Source organism: Pleuronectes platessa, chromosome 6 (genome assembly GCF_947347685.1).
Source record: "Pleuronectes platessa chromosome 6, fPlePla1.1, whole genome shotgun sequence".
NCBI classification, from domain to species: Eukaryota; Metazoa; Chordata; class Actinopteri; order Pleuronectiformes; family Pleuronectidae; genus Pleuronectes; species Pleuronectes platessa.
This window is the reverse complement of record NC_070631.1, coordinates 26,330,144-26,351,552: the sequence shown is the minus strand read 5'-3', so window position 1 is coordinate 26,351,552 and position 21,409 is coordinate 26,330,144. Positions and strand designations below refer to the sequence as shown.

Sequence of the window (21,409 nt, the reverse complement as noted above, 5' to 3'; positions counted from 1 at the left end):
AGGTTCCACCGAGACTTGAACTCGGATCACTGGATTCAAAGTCCAGAGTGCTGACCATTACACCATGGAACCACAACGTGTCTGCCAAATGATTACCGCAATTCTAATTGATGCAGATTCACATTATAGACCAAATATCCTTTTACTATGCTGCCGCTTGTCCTCCCTCCCTCTAATCTATTTATTTGTGTTCATCAGATAATACTGTAAATTAATTTAAGGACATAATTCTTTTGACATTTGCTCCACAGCCATGTGTAGTACAATACAGGAAAGTTATCAATTCATGTCTAGAAATTGCTGGAAAAAGTAATAGAATACCAAGTGTAGTGATACTGTCTCAGATTTGCTGGATTCTATTGGTTGGAGAATTCAACAGACTTGTTACTAAAAACAATCTAAAAGCTGAAGCTGGAGCGCAGCGTAATGTGTTCAAGAAACATAACGTCTGAGTACAAGCCAACATTTCCAGAACATGAAGAGAAACATGTATGCTCAAACTGGAGCATTTGAGTGCAAGTGCAAGGTTTTGAGTGAAAGCATTACAAAATCTGGACATCAAATCATGAAGCACTATAAAAAACAAGACCACACTCTTGTATAAAGAGAGTAAAACACCTCACAACATAGGTGTTTATGACATGTGTACTGGTTCCATGGTCTAATGGTGACTTATTACCCATTAATAGATGACCTTTGATTGAGTTCAGTGATGTGTGTTGTGTTGTGATTGAAATGTCAAGGCCTTTGAAGGCAACAAACAACAACATAAGTTTTCATAAATTGGGCTTCTACAGTATTGAAATGATAGAAATATGTTTGCATACTATCTACAAAAGAAGCTGAAAGTAAAACATCTTTGATTCTGATAATTAGCCATTTTATTGGAAACCTCCAAGATAGACAAACAGTTGATGGATTGAACAGATGAAACCAGACAGCAGCAGCGTTTAAATCCTCTCATTAATCCAAAAACAGTCCTCAGAAACCCCAGATCAGTCCTCTCCGCTCAGTGAGTGTGACTCTTGTTTAGCATCACCAAAGCTTTAGCTTAAGTTAGCACTAGCATAAAGGTCCACTTTAATCATTGTTAATAAACAGGTAATCTGCGTTATTTCCACAGCTGCAGTTCTCTTCTGTTAATGAAACATTCACCGTTTATCTAGATAAATATTTATTAAAATTTCTTTCAATTTGTGGTTATCTTTCCTCATGTCTTCTGTGTGTCGTGTTAATGAGACAATTGACATAATCTATTATCATCCAGTAAATCCAGTCATTCTCCATTTTAGTAATCCAGGCAGGAGGTGAAAGAATGAAGGTTTCTGCCACAGTCAGGGAGTGAAGGCCGGTGTCTGGAGATGGTTTTGAGGTGAAGAAAGGCGGATTTGGTGATGGATTTGACGTCGGCTTCTAAGGAGAGGGTGGAGTCAACAATGACACTAAGGTTAAAAATGTGAAAATAAATCAAGGATTAAATGCTGTGTCTCTATTTTTCATTAAAACTTATACATATAAAGAATATTCATGAATTGAGGCCTGTATAGAACATTAATTGAAGCATATACACATAGCAGCTATCAATAGGAATACTTCTTTGGATAGTATGCAATAATCCATCCAAAAAATAATTGGTTATCATATTTCCCAGGCCACCATCCTTTAAATGTGCATAGATTTAAATGAGGAAATGCATGTTTTACAAATCCTTTAACATTATCTGATTCTGCATTAGTCCTTTATAAAGATGTGTGCCGTCACCTCCAGACCTCAGAAGAGCAAAATTAATAAAAAAAAATGTATATGCAATCACATATTCTATTTTACTCGACAACAATCTGTTTTTACACACCTTGATTATTCATCCACAGATCTGGTAAGGTTAGTTTTGACCATGTGTCCATCTCTTTGTCCTCTCAGACCTGCCAGGTAGACCTGAGGCCTGGGCACGTTACTCTCACCGTCTCTCTTGCTTTGACAGGCGGCGTCCTTGGGCAGCCAGGTCTGAGTGATGTTCTCCCGCCTCATGTGGCTCAGATCAGTCTGTGCTGAGTGCGTCACTTTGGTACGAAGATTAGCCTGGAATTATGAAATAGAAAACATTTATTGGTTATATATTGCAGAGCCAAAACAGCTGTTAGTAGACAAAAGGTAACTTTATATGCCTCTTTAATGTGGTGTGTATATCTGTACATATTTTAGCTGGAGGTTATTTTCCTCTAATCCGGTTTTGTTTCAAAGTATTTTACTTAATACAGTGTCACTAAATAACATTAGGAATTTGGATGAGAATCAGTGCTTTGTTAAAGCCGTGCACTTGGCTAAATTGGTCATTTATCAGACACTAATACACGTTTTTTGAAAACAATTTTTTCTTCATGAGATAAATAGCAGTAATACAAAGTACCCGACCAGCAAAGTGCACTAGCATGTATGTGATAGGTCAGTGCAGCAACACATGACATTGTGCTGCATTTTGTTGCAGTATAAGTTGGGCCAGGGCCAATCAAGTCAATGTGTATTTTCAGTCTAAGCTCCTGCCTATTTATCCTGGATGTTTTTTGATGGCAAGAAGACCAAAAAGAACAACCTATTAAACTACATGGTCACTAGTGACAGTTTGAATTCACCAGGCTCACCTGTCTGATAGCTTTTCTCCGCAGTTCCCACTCATTCCACTCATATGACTTGACTATGTTTGTCCCTACTGGGTGTAGGTCAGTCTGCGTGCTGCTCTCACACTTAGTGATGGGCTTCACCGGCAAATTGTCTGCTGGCTGCATCTGCAAAACCACATGTTAGAAACAGTTATTTTTAATATGATTACCAGATCATGCCAAAGTGACATGAACCGTTTTCAGACATCTCCAGCAGACAAAGGCAGGATGTAACGTAATATTTCTGCTGCAGAGATCACATGCTTTTGTTTATGGAAAATTGAAACCAGGATCAGCTTTAATCACGACAAACTACATCTTCGTCAGTGTCTTCTACGTGTGGCTAAAATTTTTCATTTTGACAAAGTTCAATTCTTTCTTTTTTTGTGTGTCTGTTGCATGTGAGAAGCCTCATCAACAAAACGCTTGTTGTTAATCATGCGTTGGATCTTCTGCTGTGTTCACACAATTGCTGACTTTATACTAGGGGGGCAGACATTTGTGTTTGAGTTTGTAGCAGTAAAGAGAAAACTAAAAGACAGAATGGCCCTTCACTCCTCAACAGGAAAAGGAGGGGCTAGGCAGATGATAAGTTGGACACAACTGTGAGCCATGGACAATTGTCCACTCTAACTACAGTCGTACTTGGGTCAGAAGCTCTAGCCTATGGTATGGTTCTTGGTCTTGATTTAATTTCTAGTGTTGGTATGATAATCAATGTGCCCGATAAAGTTTACAGTTTCAAGTCCAACCCCTGTTACTTATCCCTCGGCCAGGCAGTGGCCATCCCCCAGGGAATAAAGCTCATGAAATCAATCAAACATCAGTAGGTCAAAGACCAGTCCAGTATGGAATCTTTTACTGATAAGCTCTGTTCCACCTCCATTCTCTCTCTGGAACCAGTGAGACTGAAAGCCAAAGATTACATCAACCTTGCTGTGTCACATGCTCACTTACAAGATGGAGAAAAGAAACAATAATGACGGCTCCTTGAGTCTAGCTCACAGGTTTGCCCCAATCAGCCTGGAAAAACTGATACTCTTCAGCACACCATCTATACTACAAACTGTGTATCTATCAAACAAAGGCCTTACCGAATGAACCCTGGTAACTAGCCATTGTGAAAGAACAATTAAGAGATATGATTAATGCTGGAGTTAATGAACCTTCCTATTCTGCATTGGCGTTCCCTGTAGATTTTTGGAAAATCCATGCTGTCACTGAAACAGATGCATATCCCCTCCCAAACATCAATGAAATACCTGCGTCCCTCTCTGGAGCCTCCCTTTTCTTCACAATTGATTTAAATAGTGGATACTGGCAGGTACCCATTGATCCTCATAGTAAAACAAAACACTGCCTTTGTCACTCATTCTGGCTTGTATCATTTCAATGTCATGCCCTTATGTCCAAGAATGCATCGGCCATCTTTCAACGACTAATGGAGAAATTCTTGGTGGGCCTGGGGGTCAAATCTGTCTAGTATATCTAGATGACATAATTGTTTATTCGTCATCTGTGACTCATCATTTCGAATGTCTGCGAACAGTAATTGATAGACTCCAAAAAGCTAATCTTACCATAAATCTCAAGAAGTCTAGATTCTGTCAGCAAGAAATCAGATTCCTGGGACATACTGTCTCTGATCAAGGAGTCAGTGCTGATCTTTACAAATTCTAGACAATTCGGTCCAATTCAGTACCGACTAACCTCAAGGAGGTTCTGAGTTTCTTGGGGCTTGCCGGATGGTATCAAAAATTTGTACCAGACTTCTAAAAAATTGCTGAGCCCTTAAACGATCTCAAGAAAGAAAGGATCTTTCTTCTGAAGTCAAGCATGCCAAGATTCGTTTGAGAAATTTAAGTCCAGTTTGATTTCAACCAAATCTAGACATTCCTTTCTTTGTTTATACTGATGCAAGTAATACCGGTACTTTGTTGACGCAGAGAGACGACATTGTAGGCGAAGTCGTTCATGCTTACGCCAGTCGAACTTTGAACCAAGCTGAGAGAAATTACTCTGTAACAGAAAAAGAGTGCCTTGCAATCATTTGGACTACACAGAGATGGCAACACTTTCTGGAGCCAAATCTCTTTACTTTCATTACAGACCATTCTGCCTTGACCTGGGTCCTTTCCTCAACAAAAACCTCAAGTGGTTTGATCAGATGGGCACTAAGATTGCAACGGTTCAACTTTTTTTTGGAATACATGAAGGAAAAACTGAATGGTGCTCCTGATGCTCTTTCAAGGATTCCCCATTGTGAGGAGCAACATAAAGAACCTAATGTGGAGATCAGATTTGCCATAAACTCTGATGTTCATGAAACTCAGGGGTAACCCGGTAAAACTACAAATTGTTAGGAAGGTCAATTGTCTAATGGATAAAGTTCTGAAAGGAAAGATTTACCCACCTGATGCACCTGTTTAGGATGCTGTCCATCAACTAAAACAACTCAAAGCAGATGTTGAGTAAAATATAAGGAAATCAAAACAAAGGCAACTGAGGAACTACAACAAAAAACGCTGTAATGTTGGATTCAAAACTATACAAAGAGTCTTGGTTAAAAATTTCCTTCAGTCACATGCTAAGGATAAAAATTCACCTCTAAGCTGGCAAAAAAGTGGAAAGGACCTTACCGTGTAACTAACTACCAATTTGTTTTTGAGGATACCGGTCAGGATGTAAAAACTGTGTATGTCTGTAACCTCTAACCTTTCTACCCTAGTGCCTAAGACTTGGAGCAACTGGAATGACATAGAGTACTAGAAATCATTCAGGAAAGCTCGGAGGAGGAAGATTTCCTAAGTTTCTAGATTGAGCCTGAATAATGGATTCAGAACTCTGAGGCACCATTAAGCTTGGTCTTGTCGAGAAGGTGAGAAGTGTAGCAGAAATGACAAATCTAAAAAGACAGAATGGCCCTTTACTCCTCAACAGGGAAAGGAGAGGCGAGAGAGATGATAAATTGGACAGACCTGTGAGCTAGAAAGGAGAGGGAAAATCAAACAAAGGCAGCATGGAGTGGAAGCCTGTGAAGGGAGAGTAACTGTAGTAATGAGATCACAAAAAGATAAACTAGTCTCTGGAAAGTTGATTCAAGAAACGGCTTGATTTATTTCACAATTGTCCTGGACCATGAGGCAAAGAAGATGATCCCTGGAGCCTGAAGTGGATTATCATAACCAATCTAACCTGCTCGGATTGGAACGCGATCCACTCTGTCCTGGATTAACCATACAAGCTAATTCTTCCTGTTGGAACTCTCCTGGTTTCAACAAATCTCTTTACCTCTAGAAAATTCACCCATCATCTTCCCTCTACCTGAAGATTAAGTACCATCCAAAAAATTACCTTTTCATTGGACCCTAACTCCACTCTCCAACAACTACACACACAATCTCACACTTAATCTGAACTCGGACTTTACTCAACATGAGTATACTCCGAGCTATACTCTTAATGGAAACTTCTTTCCATTAAGTTAGGTAAATAAGCTATCCGGGTTAACTCTCTTACATATACAATTTTACATATTTTATATACATTCAAATTGCTGATGGGTGACGAAGCCTTGTCTGTCCCCCAACTCAATTCAATTTAGAGAACCTATGCTAAAAGTTCAGGGGAGAGTTTGGAATTTTCTGTGACCTCTGCAATGAAGTCGTCTGGACAAGACGGCTGCTTCTTTGGAGCTAAAAGCATAAAGCTGTTCTGTCTCATGACTCCAATGTGTGGATTACCTGCTAAAGTAATGGGACATTACTTAAAAGGACTAAACTTAAAAGGACAAAAATATTTAACGCTTTTACATCATAGGGATGTCATGTGACATCAGAATGTACAACATTTACATAATAGGAGGGGGGGCTTTAGATAGACAGGAGCTATAACCTATAAAGGGTTTGATACAGAGGCTGAAAAGAGGAGCTGCAGCAATGGACAGCATGAGCAAAGTGATGAGTCTGAACATCGATTATGTAAACCTTAAACATTTTATTTAATGAGGATAAGACCATGGATAAATGTGTTCAACATTAACCTTTAATTTTTTTTGCTGCACAACCCTGAAACAAGTCAGTTGAGTTGGTTAATGATAAAAGGATAATTGAAAAATAATAATGAGAGCAGTACCTGGAAAAAGAAGCCCATCACGGTTCACAAGTGTGTAGCCACAGACTCCATTATACTGTAGCAACAGATCATTAAAACTAGGGATGCACCGATATGGAAATTCTTGGCCGATACCGATATTTAAAACAACAATCTGGCCAATAGCCGATACCGATATTTGTTTATTTTGTTTTTGTTGTTATTCATTCCCCTTTTTGTGCCAGGAAAATAATTAAATCATTATTTAAAAAGCACTATATTAAATCTTTTGTAGAAACAACAGCTTATAACCTGACTTTTAAATTTTTTAGAAATGTTTAATATAATGTTTTTTGGGGGGGCTTTTCAAATTATCAAAAGTCGTGTGATGTAACAGTCCCAACAAATCTGCAGATGTTTATGATTTTTGTCAATTTATTTCATGAGTGACACTTTTCAGATAATCCAAATTTTCAAATCCCAATGTTTGAATAACTGAGTTAAAAAGGTTTGTCCAGCAATTCGCATTTCTTTAATGTGTCAAACATATATTTAATAACAATGGAACTAACTAATAATAATAATAAGGTAATAGAAACAGTGAGAAGTAGCCAGAGGAACCCAAGAAGCATTTATCACCAAGTAGCCTAATGTGTACATCTCTCTCAAATATTGATAAAAATGAAATTAGTGGCCAAAGTCAGGGTGAAGGCAATATTTTATTGTTTTTTTCACCTTTATAACAAATAAAAGCTGGATACTTTAAAGGAATCACAATTGCTTAGTTTCATTGCTGACATCATTATTTACTGTACAACAGTAGTGATCAAAGGGATCACACATCCAGAGCATGTTAATTCAATGTTTGAAAGATTCCAGTTAATATGCATCTGTTTTAAAATCTTAATTTTGAATTTGGATATGTATGATTCTATTCTTTACTGGATTTAGGCATGTTTCTTTTTAAGTGTATTAAACTAAGACTTTTCAGAAGAGCGATCAAAGATTTCCGAATCCATAAGGGCCCCTAATTAATTAAAAGCCTATTCCAGTTGCTGCACTGAATTTGTCTATTAATATCAAGTGTCCTATTTCTGATAAATTTACCACTTTTTTTTTTAAGTTTGTTTACTCTCAAAACCATCAATAGGTACTGATGACTAAAATACATCTTTAAAATAAAAAATGCAATTACTCAGCTTATTTCTTATCAGATGGCAGGTAGCATAACTCATAATCATCAGCTGGTGTAAGGGATACAAAAAGATTCACAAATAGTGGGAAAATATAATAGTTAGTGGAATGTGTTAAGATAAGATACATTTATTGGTCCCACACACATACGACTTGCAAATGGGGGAAAATTTGTTCTCTGCTTTTGTCCCATCTGGTGTACATAGGAGGACACACAGAGCAGTGGGCAGCCATGCACAGCGCCCGGGGAATAAGGTGCCTTGCTCAAGAGCACTTCATCAGTGGGCTGGGGTAGGCACAGGGGAACAGATCCAGGTGTTGTCCGTCCAGGTATGTTTTTTGTGTTGTCACTCCGTGGAGTCGAACCAGAGACCACCGTTGGATTCTCTGCCCATAGTCCAACTTTCTGCCACTAGTCCATTTAATTATTGAATATTTGATCGGGCCATTATGAAGAGTAAATGACAGTAAGTTGATGTTATTAGGGAAGAAAAAAGGGTTTATTGTGGTCACACGCAAAAACAAATGTAACAAAGCCAAACAAAAAAAACAAAATTCTCAGAAGTATTTGTTGATGCACTTGAGCAACTGACATCAGCACGTGGACTGCCATCTTCGACCTGAACTTGGGTTTCTGAACAACTGTTGGATAAGAGAAGTCAAACAATATTTTACTTAATTTGAGAGGGACCATTTACAGTTAAATAAAATGTCCCCATTTGATGCACTGTAACAGATTATAGCTTAAAGCTTGTTCACATCTGCATCTTTTTACAGGTAAGAATAGAAACACAACAAAGTCAGTAACAACACAAGATTATACAAAGATGAACACAAAATATAATACAAGCACTAAAGCACATCAAAAGATGTTTGTAAAATGAATAGAAATAAATAAAAGGAACAGAGCTCATTGAGAACACTGCCAAGCACATTTCAACAGATTCTTTAAGTTATATATCTTATACAGAAGATAACAGTGATGATCCAATAATCCAATAATCAAAGATAAAACCATTCAAAATTTTATAAAATAGGCATAAATTTGCAAATAATTAAAAACTCTCAAAGCCCCAAAATTGTATTTCTCCAGAACTGCACAGTGAACCAAATTTAGTGGCTTTTTGTCCAGTCAGTTTTTAAGCTTTGTTTGAATAAGGACTTAAGAGATCTTATAAATCGATGTAATGTATCAATAGAGTATTTCCAAGTTGAAAAAAGTAAAAACACATTAACTTCACGTGTCAAATCATACTAAGTTTAAAAGTGAAACGTGCACTTTGATCACGTATCCATGTTTCCTATATGTAATCCACTAGGTTTCCTTTTCGCAGTATCTCCGTAGCACCATTGCAGTCTAACATGAAAATTCATCTTCATGCACTGCAGCCCTGCTATAATATCATCTATACAGTGCCTTGCATAAGTATTCACCCCCTTTGGACTTTTCTACATTTTGTCATGGTATAACCACAGATTAAAATTTATTTCATCGTGAGTTTATGTAATGGACCAACACAAAATAATGCATCATTTGGAAGTGGGGGGAAATATTACATGGATTTCACAATTATTTACAAATAAAAATCTGAAAAGGTTTGAGTGCATATGTATTCACCCCCTTTACTGTGAAACCCCTAACAAAGATCTGGTGCGACCAATTGCATTCACAAGTCACATTTGCAAGTCACATAATTAGTAAATAGTCTGCAATTTAATCTCAGTATAAATACACCTGTTCTGTGACGGACTCAGAGTTTGTTGGAGATCATTACTGAACAAACAGCATCATGAAGACCAAGGAGCTCACCAAACAGGTCAGGGATAAAGTTGTGGAGAAATATGAAGCAGGGTTAGGTTATAAAAAAATATCCAGAGCTTTGAACATCTCTCTGAGCACCATAAAATCCATCATAAGAAAATGGAAAGAATATGGCACAACCGCAAACCTACCAAGAGGAGGCCGTCCACCCAAACTGAAGAGTCGGACAAGGAGAAAATGAATCAGAGAAGCAACCAGGAGGCCCATGGTTACTCTGGAGGAGTTGCAGAGATCCACAGCTGAGGTGGGAGAATCTGTCCACAGGACAACTATTAGTCGTCTACTCCACAAATCTGGCCTTTATGGAAGAGTGGCAAGAAGAAAGCCATTGTTGAAAGGGATCCATAAAAAATCCCGTTTGGAGTTTGCCAGAAGCCATGTGGGAGACACAGCAAACATGTGGAAGAAGGTGCTCTGGTCAGATGAGACCAAAATTGAACTTTTTGGCCTCAATGCAAAACGCTATGTGTGGCGAAAACCCAACACTGCCCATCACCCTGAGCACACCATCCCAACAGTGAAACATGGTGGTGGTAGCATCATGCTGTGGGGATGCTTCTCTTCAGCAGGTACAGGGAAACTGGTCAGAATAGAGGGAAAGATGGATGGAGCCAAATACAGGGAAATCCTTGAAGAAAATCTGATGCAGTCTGCAAAAGACTTGAGACTGGGGCGGAGGTTCATCTTCCAGCAGGACAATGACCCTAAACATACAGCATACAGACTACAAAGGAATGGTTTGGATTAAAGAATGTTAATGTCTTAAAATGGCCCAGTCAAAGCCCAGACCTCAATCCAATAGAGAATCTATGGCAAGACTTGAAGATTGCGGTTCACAGACGGTCTCCATCCAATCTGACTGAGCTTCATCTTTTTTGCCAAGAAGAATGGACAAACCTTTCCATCTCTAGATGTGCAAAGCTGGTAGAGACATACCCCAAAAGACTTGCAGCTGTAATTGCAGCGAAAGGGGGTTCTACCAAGTATTGACACAGGGGGGTGAATACTTATGCACCCAACAGATGTCAACTTTTTTGTTCTCAATATTGTTTGTGTCACAATAACATTTATTTTGCACCTCCAAAGTACTATGCATGTTTTGTTGATCAAACGGGAAAAAGTTTATTTAAGTCTATTTGAATTCCAGTTAGTAACAGTACATAATGGGAAAAAGTCCAAGGGGGTGAATACTTATGCAAGGCACTGTATGTAACAGGTGACGGACTGTTGTTGCTGACACAGTCTGATCACGACCTGCCTGAGGAAGAGTTGCTTTTCTTTTTTCTTTCTTCCATATCACACTAAGGCACGAGCATCACGCTCATCAAACATGCACTTGTCTAACACAATTTCTGAACCTGTAGACGTATTTCCCATGGATCTAAATACATGTGTCACATCAGTGGCTGCTCCTACTGAAACACCAGCCGAGTGAGCTGGATTTCTGATCTGTGCCAACAATTGAACCTCTTTTAAAGCAACTGAGATTTTCAGTGCAAGACCAGAATCAACTGGGCCTGTTCAGTCTTTCTAGGCAAGCCACAGAGCATGAGTGACTGCAAATGGTTACTGTACTCTGCCATGCAACCATGTAGAAGCATCTGCATTTTTTATGTTTCTCAACTTATTTCCTTTAATTTTTAACCCTTCTGAACATCTCACACTGATGATGATAAACCTCAGGGTACAGATGATCAGCTACTGATCAGAGTCATTTGATAATAAAACTAGAATTATCACCATATGGATGTATGCATCTACCAACCAGTGCAGTCAAAGTCTACACATGTTTTATTTCCAGATTCATGGCAAATGAAATCTAATCGGTTAATCTTTGAGTCCAGGTGACCTCTAGTCAAAATCTGAGGATATTCCCTAAAGGCAGATTTCAGATATCAAGACGCCTTAAGTCAGAACATGTTTTGTAAGGCCCCCATGACCTTTAACCACCAAAATCCAATCCGATAATTTGTGAGTCTGAGAGAAAATTTGAGAATTACTTGAAATGATTGTCTCTAGGCGTTCTTGAGATTGAGCTCAGAGTGGCCTCAAAAGTCATCCTTAACTTTGAGTGAATATTTGTAAAAAGAGGAAAAAAAAAGGTGCTTCTAAGAAATCGTGTTCACAAGAATGAGACAGACAAAGGGATAGAGGGAAAAACAACCGTAGCAACATAGTGCCTACAGCCACTGTCTGTCACCAACTCAGTGGGAAAGAAAGAAAATGTCTTACATTGTCCAAGGTGTACACTTCACACCATCATGTGAAAAAAATCCCATTAGACAGTCTTCACACACTGTATCAGTTTTGTCGGTTCCTTAGAGAAAGAAGGAAAAAATGGGATTATTACATTCATTACAGAACCAACATCTAGTAACAAAATCCAGAGTTTTTCAGACTTGGAAAAAATGTCAAACAAGACACTTAATTTTGTTATTACCAGGTTCTTTTATTCTCTGACCAGCAGTACAGCGTGTGTGCTTCTCTGCCAAACTGCATCCTGTATCTTCAGCCAGACTTTTGCAGAAGAATCCATTTAACACATCACAAACTGTGTCAGTTTTGTTTGTACACCTCTGCCAGACAAAGAGACCATTATCTAAAAAAAAAAGATAAATGTTTGATGATCATTATGATTAAAATATACTGCCTTTACTTTACATTTAAATAACAGACCATACTTTTAATTTGTTAAATATTTGTTATGTAACTAACTGTACCTGCTACACAGGAAGAGCAGGAAAAACACTTCTTGAGACCATTGGGTTGACTCATATAAGACCCATTGTCACAGGGTCTGCAGCGTGTGCCTGACATCGGTGTGCAGTCACTCTGAACGAAGGTGCCTGTTGAAGACAGCACAATGTTCATGCTTGTATTACAACAGGATCAAGGATGCAGGATTAGTGGCTTAACCCGCTAACTTTGGCATAAACTCAGGTTTTGTTTTATCATCAAGCCACTTTCTTTTCATCTGGGTTAGGACAGAACTTGGGTCAATATTTTTTCACAATTATTTCAATACTGCAGCTCATGACATTACATTAAATTTATTTTAGCTGACACTTTTAATCAAAGCGACCTACGATAGGTGCATTTAACCAATAAAGTACACTGTTTAACGATGATAATAGTGATAAATACTAATAATACAACTATATTTTTTGTATTTTCACAAACAAAGTTGTGTGTGATACAGGCAATTGAGGACGCTTCAGGGAACATCTTCATTAACAATAAAGTGCCTTTTTGTGCCAGTATCACCTTCAGACAAAACCACTTTGTGGGGCTAAATAAAAATGTGACAGAAATCCCACCACGGGAATCGATGCGCTGTGGTTCACATAAAAGCATCTGACATAATAACAATGGCGCTCCCCACTATGCCAATGATCAGGCCGAAGAGGAGCGTCACCTCTATGTTCCGATGACTGTGAAGCCTGTGAAGCCTGTGAACCATTTATCATGTGTGGTTGTCACAACTTAACGGTAAAATTGTCGTTCATACTTCACACATTTGGACACCGCTGTGCCCTGTGTGCTTATCACACATCCAAAATTATTACTGCTATATATAGACAAAGCAAAAGCATCAAATATTTCCGCGTGCTTACTATTAGTGCACGTCTCGTTTAGTCGTTGATATCCTGATTGGTGTGAAGCAAGAGTACAATCAAAAGTAATGAGAGGCCTGTAAGAGCTTTTAGTCAGAAATAAAAATTAGTGTCATGGTTAGCTGGTTTGGTGCAAGGCCTTTATTGTGTGTAGATGCAACACAAATGCACACCTGCACACTCATCTTCACTTTTATTATTTTGGCATTTATAACAATCAATCAAGCTACCTTAAAAGCCTGTGGTAATTAGCCGGTTAAAAAATACATATTACACTACACGTTTTAATGCACAATGGATTTTATGGCTGTAGCCGTCCCTTGTCTGCGTGTCTGTGTTTCTGTATTCATTGAAATCCCCAGATGCTCCTCCTTCTTCCTGGCCTGCAGTGGAGATAAAGACGGAGATCCTGATTGGAGCGGCATGAAGCACTTTGGGCTGATTATCAATAATGCACAGCTGTGTCAGTCGGGGCAGCTGTATGTCCTTAGTGCTCCCCAAACTAACTCTTCCATCAAATTTGTGTTAAGAGATAATATTCCTGTTGTCTGAGAGTCAGACTAGCTATATTTACATTACGAGATATAATTCCTGTTGAATTGTTATTAGAGAATTTATGTCTTTTGTTTGAACTAGTTGTGTTGTTGTTTAATGTATTTTTGCCTTTGCATTTTGGTTTACAATAAGGTTTTAAGAGTCCTCTTTTTTTTATATTTGTTTTCTTATTTGAACTAGTCCCCTTGTGCTTCATTTTCTGTTATTTGTACACACTAAATAAAAAGCCTTAAACCAAACCAGAAAACCATGACACACGAAAAGCTCTTACAGGCCTCTCATTACGTCTTTGTATTCTTGCTTCACACAACCAGAATATCAACAAGCACACAAAGCGTACACAAATAGTAAACACACAAAAATATTGATGGGTTTGGCTTTCTCTGTATAGTAGACATAGCAGTTTTTCATGATGTTGTACGTGTAGTAAGCACACGGGTCACAGCGGTGTCCAAATGTATGAAGTAAGAACGACAATTCCGAGTTTGCGGTCACTGAAACAATAAAAACAAAAAAAGTGGTTCACAGACTTCACAGTCATCGGAACATAAAGGTTGCAGCGCCATCACTGTAAATGTTTTTATGTGGACCACAGCGCATTGATTTCCATGATGGGATTTCTCTCACAGATTGGCCGGAGAATCGGAGCAGCGGGGGCGGTATTGCGTTCGCTTTACCGCACCGTTGTAACGAAAAGAGAGCTGAGCCGCAAGGCAAAGCTCTCGATCTACCGGTCGATCTTCGTTCCTATCCTCACCTATGGTCATGAGGGCTGGGTGATGACCGAAAGGACGAGATCGCGGGTACAAGCGGCCGAGATGAGTTTTCTCAGAAGGGTGGCTGGCGTCTCCCTTAGAGATAGGGTGAGAAGCTCAGTCATCCGTGAGGGACTCGGATTAGAGCCGCTGCTCCTTTACTTAGAAAGGAGTCAGCTGAGGTGGTTCGGGCATCTGGTAAGGATGCCCACTGGGCGCCTCCCTTGGGAGGTGTTTCAGGCACGTCCAGTGGGGAGGAGACCTCGGGGAAGACCCAGGACTAGGTGGAGAGATTATATCTCAACACTGGCCTGGGAACGCCTCGGGATCCCCCCGTCAGAGCTGGTCAATGTGGCCCGGGAAAGGGAAGTCTGGGGCCCCCTGCTTGAGCTGCTCCCCCCGCGACCCGACCCCGGATAAGCGGATGACGATGAGATGAGATGAGATTTCTCTCACATTTATATTTAGCCCCACTTCTAAGTGGTTTTGTCTGAAGATGATACTGACATCTATTATCATTATTTATCATTATTATTATAATTTGCCAGAGCTGTCATAGTTACACAGGGAACTTTATTTACTTCTTGGACTGACACAGTTCCAACAAAGCACGTAGTCATCTGACCGAAGAGAAGAAATACACAACATGTTGTTCGACAATAAAGATGTTAGTTTTCAAGATTTACCTCGTCACACATGTCATGTTGACAACACACTCATCACACTTCGGACAGATCATCTATTGATTGCACACAGATTAAAAAACCACACCTGTTTTTCTGATGAGTGTTTGGCTTGTTTTCAGTCACCTATGACCCAATCATCGAGAACATCGAGTACATCTTTTAAATCACGTCTACTGACTTTAACCAGCAGCGACAGGAGGACACATGAAGCCTTACATGTCCAATAGAAGCACATTCACCAAATTTACTCACAAAAACACTGCACGAGCTTCCAACTTGTTGATGTGAGGGATGTTTTCATATGACACGAGCTTGGTGTATGTGCATTGTAATGCGATGCACACACGAAAGCTTTTTGCGTGGAGCTGGCCACGCTTGAGTATTCTTCATAACTCCCTGTCTCCTATGAACGATGAGCATCAGTTTGTGAAGCCTGTTATTAGGTCTGCAGGTTTTATACTGTGTTCGGACTGTCACCAGATAACATGGGCGTTACCTTAAAGCACATCTGGTGTTATACAACTGACAAGCGGCTAGGTGGCTTTCTCACAGTCATCAGGCCAGGAGCTCATAGTGCTTTGCCTCGTCGTTGTGAATCCCGTTCAAGTTTTTTTTTACCTATTTGATTTATAACTTGACTCGTGATGGGTTTTTGTTTGAGGTTTCAACGACACCTTCAGTGTATCACCGCACTTCAGACACAGGCGCTTTGTAAAATGACGATCTCATAACATCTGGAAAAACGACAACATATCAATCACCAGTTAAACTGGAGCGCCCTATTTTGTGGTTATAGTGAGCCGCTCGTTTCTCTCACTCATATGGGAGATCCAGAAAAGTTTCACTTTCACTATGACGATTTGACGCCGCAGTGTCTCGTACCTTCGTGGCACATTGGGCAGCACTCTCCAGCCTGGGTTCGATACTCCTGTGTATCACAACAGGAGCCTGGGCCCGAGAACACAGCGACGAGCACTGCTGAAGAAAACAAACAGCGGATGTACTTTAAGGGAGTGGTCAACACTGAGCCAACGTTTGTTTCAACGAGTCGAGGATCTCTGTGGCTCCTACCGAACACAAGTGACGCCCACACCATATCCTCGAGATGCGTTCGCATCAGTTTCGCATACTGCGGTGACGTTGGACAGTTATTCACTGGTTTTAAACCATTATTCCAAACAGATACTACTTCTTCTTCTTCTTCTTCTTCTTTCCGGCACTATTTACTGCATTGCTGCCTCCCACCGGTAGGTAAACGTCACTGCAGTTTATGCCCTCAGTTTATATATTGAGATATAAATATGTAGTTTTAAGGGAGTGCAAGACTTCCCTATCCCCCTCCGTCTTGTACATCCCGTCACCAAGCAGTGTTTATATATAAAAAGTTTCAGTATCCCTCCTTTCTTTGACATGGAGTGGACAATATATCAAAATATGTTGGACAGACTCCACAGTGGTCACAGTTGCCGTCTCTGTCTTTCTCACAAGCACCAACCCACTTGCTAGTCCACAATGTCCGAGCCTTAACCTTGTTATTTTTGATATTGTCGTTTCAAGGCATGGTTGTACATCCTTCCAATTGGCACTTGAACATCTATTGTATTTCTGCCCAAACTTGCCTTTGCTGCCCTATCAACCACGTCATTGCTCTCAGTCCAAACAAGAGCTGGCACCCATAAAAAACCCACGCTGCTTCCAATTTAGGGACCATCATTAAGATCTCTCCAACTATATCTGGCCAAACTCTGTTCCCCCCCCAAAACCTCTGCATGTTTCCACTCTCCTGGGATTGACCCTTGTTCCCACACTTTTTATCATAGACAACATCTCTTCTAATGCTTTAAGATTTCCATGTTTTTGAAAACCTGATATCCAAGCCCATTTCCCTCAGGGGTGGTGTTGCGCCCTCGACTTATTGCACGTTGCAGCTCTTTATAGAAGCTTTATAGAAAAGAATACATTTATCCCATCACTATTATCATTGTTTACTTCTAGTTTGTGTCCCTCATGCTCTAGCATTGTTCCTCTCCTCAGAGTCCCCTCTCTACCCACATTACTGACACAATGTCTTTTCTGAAAAGTTCTGACCAACAGGTCAGATTTCTTCTTATTATTCATGACTTATTAATCTCCTTCCTTAAAAACAGGAATAGGCCTCCCCCTATTAATCCCAGCCATTCTGTGGATCATACTCCAATCTTGTTTAACAGTATTTTAAGTGCTCATAGAGCAGCAGAAATTCTGGAAACTTTCTTTCTTAGCCCTTTTTATTACTCTCCTGGCCTCTGCATTTCAATGACATGTCTCTCAGCTGGACTCTTTCTCAGCTGCCTATATACAGTATGCTCTGTTTGGGCCTGTACTGCATCATTACAAGCCTTATTCCATCATGGCACTATCTTCCTCTCTTTTTTTTATTTGCTTTCATTTGAATGTACTTTTCAGCCGCTCTTCTTATAACAGGACTTATAGACTAACTCCACTCTTCCACACTACCTTCACTTAACATCTCCCAAATCGATGGAGATTTGCTCTTAAACATGTCCCAGTTAGCCTGTTTGAAATTTCCCTCCCCATCTTCAAAACCCTGCCAAGATTACTTAAAATGGGAAAATGATCTCTCCCCAATGTGCACCCAGCCATAACGTCCCACTCCCCACATCTATCTAATTCAGCTTAGGCAAAAGTAAAATCTTTGCGGAATACATTACCATTGACATCTTGAAACATTGTCGGCCTTCCATCATTCAGCATGTAAAGTAAATGCTTATTGAGAAACCTTCTAAAAATGACTATTCATGTCTTTACTTTTGCTGCCCCATAAAGGATTAGTGGCATTAAAATCTCCTGACTTCACCACTGGGGACCGCACTGGAGCCATTATTTTTGCCAAATTTGTCCATATCCAACTGTAGACACGGGTTGCAATAATGTATTACTGAAAATCTTGCTGTTGAGGTCCATACTCCTCTCCCAACTCACTCAAGCTCTGATAGCACATCCCCCCTCCTGTATTGAATTCCTTCCCTTATAAATACTGCACATCCTACCCCCGAAGTCTTACAGTCTCTGTGCTAGTTTTTACCTATCTGTCTCTAAAAAACACAGGTTTGTAAAGTGTACATGGCTCAACCCCCCCCCCCCCCCCCCCCCAAGACCCTCTCAACAGTTTCCACCACACTTCTAACCACATATTAATATTTTTGTTCTGCTTCATGTCACACAATGCCTCAACAATAAAGGCAAGGAAATGTAACCATTATTACCATTGAATCTTCTGCTACAGGTGTTACTGGAGGGGAGCCTGCCCTTTATTCCTCCTCATTTTCTGCGCTTCACCACATTTATTAACTTTTTAACAGCCTCAGCATATGAGTCCCTTTATTCATCTCTCTGTACCGCTGCACCCTCACGTCACAGCAATAGGTGCACCACAACTACCATTACATTACATTTCATTTAGCAGACGCTTTTATCCAAGGCCCACACTCGTTCTGGGATGTGTTTCCTCAAAGGTTAATAACACCACTACTGTTGAGTCACGCTTAGCTCTGCCATGAAAAACTATTATCCGACTTGCTTCAGTGATCTCTGCACCATCTACGCCCCTGACCAGCTATTTCAAGTGAGTCCCCACAAATCACACCTTTCATACCAAATCCTTCCACTTGCCTCATCCCTATCGCTTCCAGTGAAACAGCCTTGCCAACTGAGTAGCAGACTTGCAAATCACGAGTAGTTTCCCATCTGCAAGAATCCTTGCATTCAGAATCTCACCTAGTTCTTCCCGCAATGCCCTGGCAAGCCTAACAGGGTTGAGTGAACAAAATCCTGCCTCTCCTTCCTTCAATCTAAAGATCACTTTACATTCTTCTGACTGGCTGCTACTACCCATTCTCATTGCTTTTGCCATTGCCTGCTGATCTTTCTCTCCTTTTGACTTCTGTGATGAATTTACTCTATTTCTCCTTTTTCTATTTTCCTGCTACTTTTTCCCCAACTCCCTCCACCTTCATCCTCAGATAGCATTGACTATTGACACAATAGTTTTCTCGTGCTCTCGACAGGGTGTGTTCTCAAAATTACTTCAATTCCGCCACCTGTGCTGCGTTCACAGACACCTTCCACGGAACGGCTCGTCAGCACAATCGCAGTCATTGATTCAGACTTTTCCGATCAATAACAAATAAACAAAACGACATCAAAACTCAAACGAAACCTTCTTCTTTTAGGTTTTACTGGCGGGATGTTTCATAAATACATTATCTATTCTTTAAAAAAACGTATATTCTCTCAATTATAATTGACTTCTAAGATAATCAAATAGTATTCGATAAGACTTGCTTTTTCAGTTATTTTATTTTGCTCATATTTAGGACAGTGTACTATAAAGTGACCTATTTCCTCTTCCCCACAATAATGACATTTTTCTGTATAATGTCTTCCTGCAGTGTTTAGTCCTGTGTGTCTAATTTCTCCCACTTTCTTTTGAATTTGGTAAAACTATCTTGCCTTCCTGTCTTCCTCCCATTGCGTCAGCCACCTTTCCTTCAACCTCTGTTTAATGATGCTCTAAGTCTCTGCTTTACTGAAGCTGACTGACGCATCAGTGCAGCTATTCTCCACGGCCTTTTTTCCAAGTTTATCTGACATTTTATTTCCCTTAACACCAATATATGCCGGCTCCATAAAAAACTATGGCGTTTAAATTCCATCATTTGAATTTAGTATAAGTATTTGTTGTATTTCCACCAAAATGTCCAGTCTGCTGTCTGAATGATTGTTGTGTATCCTGGATAATGCTGACCTTGAATCTGAAAAAAGTATTGCTCTTAATGGTCGTGTGTCCACTGTATCTATCTATCCACTGTAGATCAAGCACCTCACTGATCTTTTCCCCTATTTAAATATGAAATTCTGGAATTATTAAGACTTGCCTGGCCATCTGCTCTCTTGTGCAATGTTCCACCGGAGATATAATGATGATGAATCTGCCAGAATGTTTGGCATGTGGTTGTTAACATGTTGATGATTGAGTCTGTTTTGAAACACAGTTGCTAAAACTGGTTTGTCCAGTCATAGTTACAGATTAACAGACTGGTACAGTTACAGTTTTTCCATGACATTTGCCTCGTCTGAGTTCATCAGGCCTCAAACTCAAATTCACTGTAGCGCAGAAGGAAATTCAGCTTCTATTCAGTATCTCTTATGACAGACACAGCTTCAGTTGATTTGCAAAGAGCATCAACCTACAAGGACAAGTTTAGAGCATATTAAAGATGACCCATCCCTGAGCCATCACCATCTCAGTCTAACCAAGAGGACACCATTTATAGGTCTAGTTATTTTGGTGACCCTACACTCCTCATAGGTGAAATCATTCATTATTATTAATAATCCTCAAAATGCCAAGACTCTTTTTTCCCAAATGAGGGCTGAAATCTGACCAGGAGACCATTTAGTCAGGATGTGGAGAGCAGGTGGAACCAAATGCAGGAGTGAGGCAGAACAAGTCCAACGAAAACAGAATTTATTTAAAATAAGGGGCAGGATCACGAATACAAGCAGGCAGAGACACAGACAAAGACTGATCATATTTGATTTAAATCCAAACAGAAACTAACAACAAACTAGAAACAAGTAGCAGGTAACACTGTACAAGGGTGGAGTTCATTATTATTAATAATAAAAAATCCCCAAAAGTAAGTCTGAATATATTTTCTCTAATACTAGGGTTGTGGTCTGAACGGGGAAATACCGTTTGTCTGTGTATTAATTTTGGTGACTCAACAGTGATAATATTTAAAAATGTTGCAGTAAACATTTTCGGCGTTGCACTTTGTTGACGCTCCCTGCCAGCTTGGATTCCTGCTCGTTTCGATGAAAATGAAACTATAACTGGTTTTGTACTTTACTCTGATTGGAAGGAGGCTTCACTTGTGATTAGATCTTACTATTGATCTGAATAGTTTGAATCTGTGGAACTCTTTACAGCTTCTTCCTTTTCTTCTTCTTCTTCTTCTTCTTCTTCTTC

The 21,409-nt window shown here is 39.8% G+C and overlaps 1 protein-coding gene and 1 non-coding gene across 4 annotated transcripts; both read right to left on the bottom strand.

Annotated features, from left to right (window-relative positions):
• trnaq-uug (transfer RNA glutamine (anticodon UUG)) lies at positions 1 to 72 on the bottom strand. Its single transcript has one exon. It is a non-coding gene; the product is annotated as a tRNA-Gln (tRNA).
• Positions 73 to 916: 844 nt separating this feature from the next.
• Positions 917 to 21,409, bottom strand: LOC128442056 (tumor necrosis factor receptor superfamily member 14). Of its 3 annotated transcripts, XM_053424251.1 has the most exons (9): positions 21,400 to 21,409; positions 16,447 to 16,587; positions 16,258 to 16,353; positions 12,486 to 12,611; positions 12,206 to 12,364; positions 11,998 to 12,082; positions 2,640 to 2,783; positions 1,853 to 2,079; positions 917 to 1,413 (listed from the first exon to the last, which is right to left on the bottom strand). In XM_053424251.1, the coding sequence occupies exons 2-7, from the start codon at positions 16,490 to 16,492 to the stop codon at positions 2,756 to 2,758; spliced, it is 540 nt and encodes a 179-aa protein (XP_053280226.1). In that variant the 5' UTR covers positions 16,493 to 16,587; positions 21,400 to 21,409; the 3' UTR covers positions 917 to 1,413; positions 1,853 to 2,079; positions 2,640 to 2,755. The 3 variants fall into 3 exon arrangements, with proteins under 3 accessions (XP_053280226.1, XP_053280225.1, XP_053280224.1); XM_053424250.1 differs by lacking the exons at positions 917 to 1,413; positions 1,853 to 2,079; positions 2,640 to 2,783 and adding an exon at positions 7,450 to 8,585 and having other exon boundaries at positions 16,258 to 16,350; XM_053424249.1 differs by lacking the exons at positions 917 to 1,413; positions 1,853 to 2,079; positions 2,640 to 2,783; positions 21,400 to 21,409 and adding an exon at positions 7,450 to 8,585.

Coding starts and splice junctions, on each gene's coding strand:
- LOC128442056 (XM_053424249.1), bottom strand. CDS start 16,492: ATGCGAACGCATCTCGAGGATATGGTGTGGGCGTCACTTGTGTTCG. Junction 12,365..12,485: donor CTGCTCTTCCTGTGTAGCAG/GTACAGTTAGTT, acceptor TTTTTTTTTTAG/ATAATGGTCTCTTTGTCTGG. Junction 12,083..12,205: donor TCAGAGAATAAAAGAACCTG/GTAATAACAAAA, acceptor TCTTTCTCTAAG/GAACCGACAAAACTGATACA.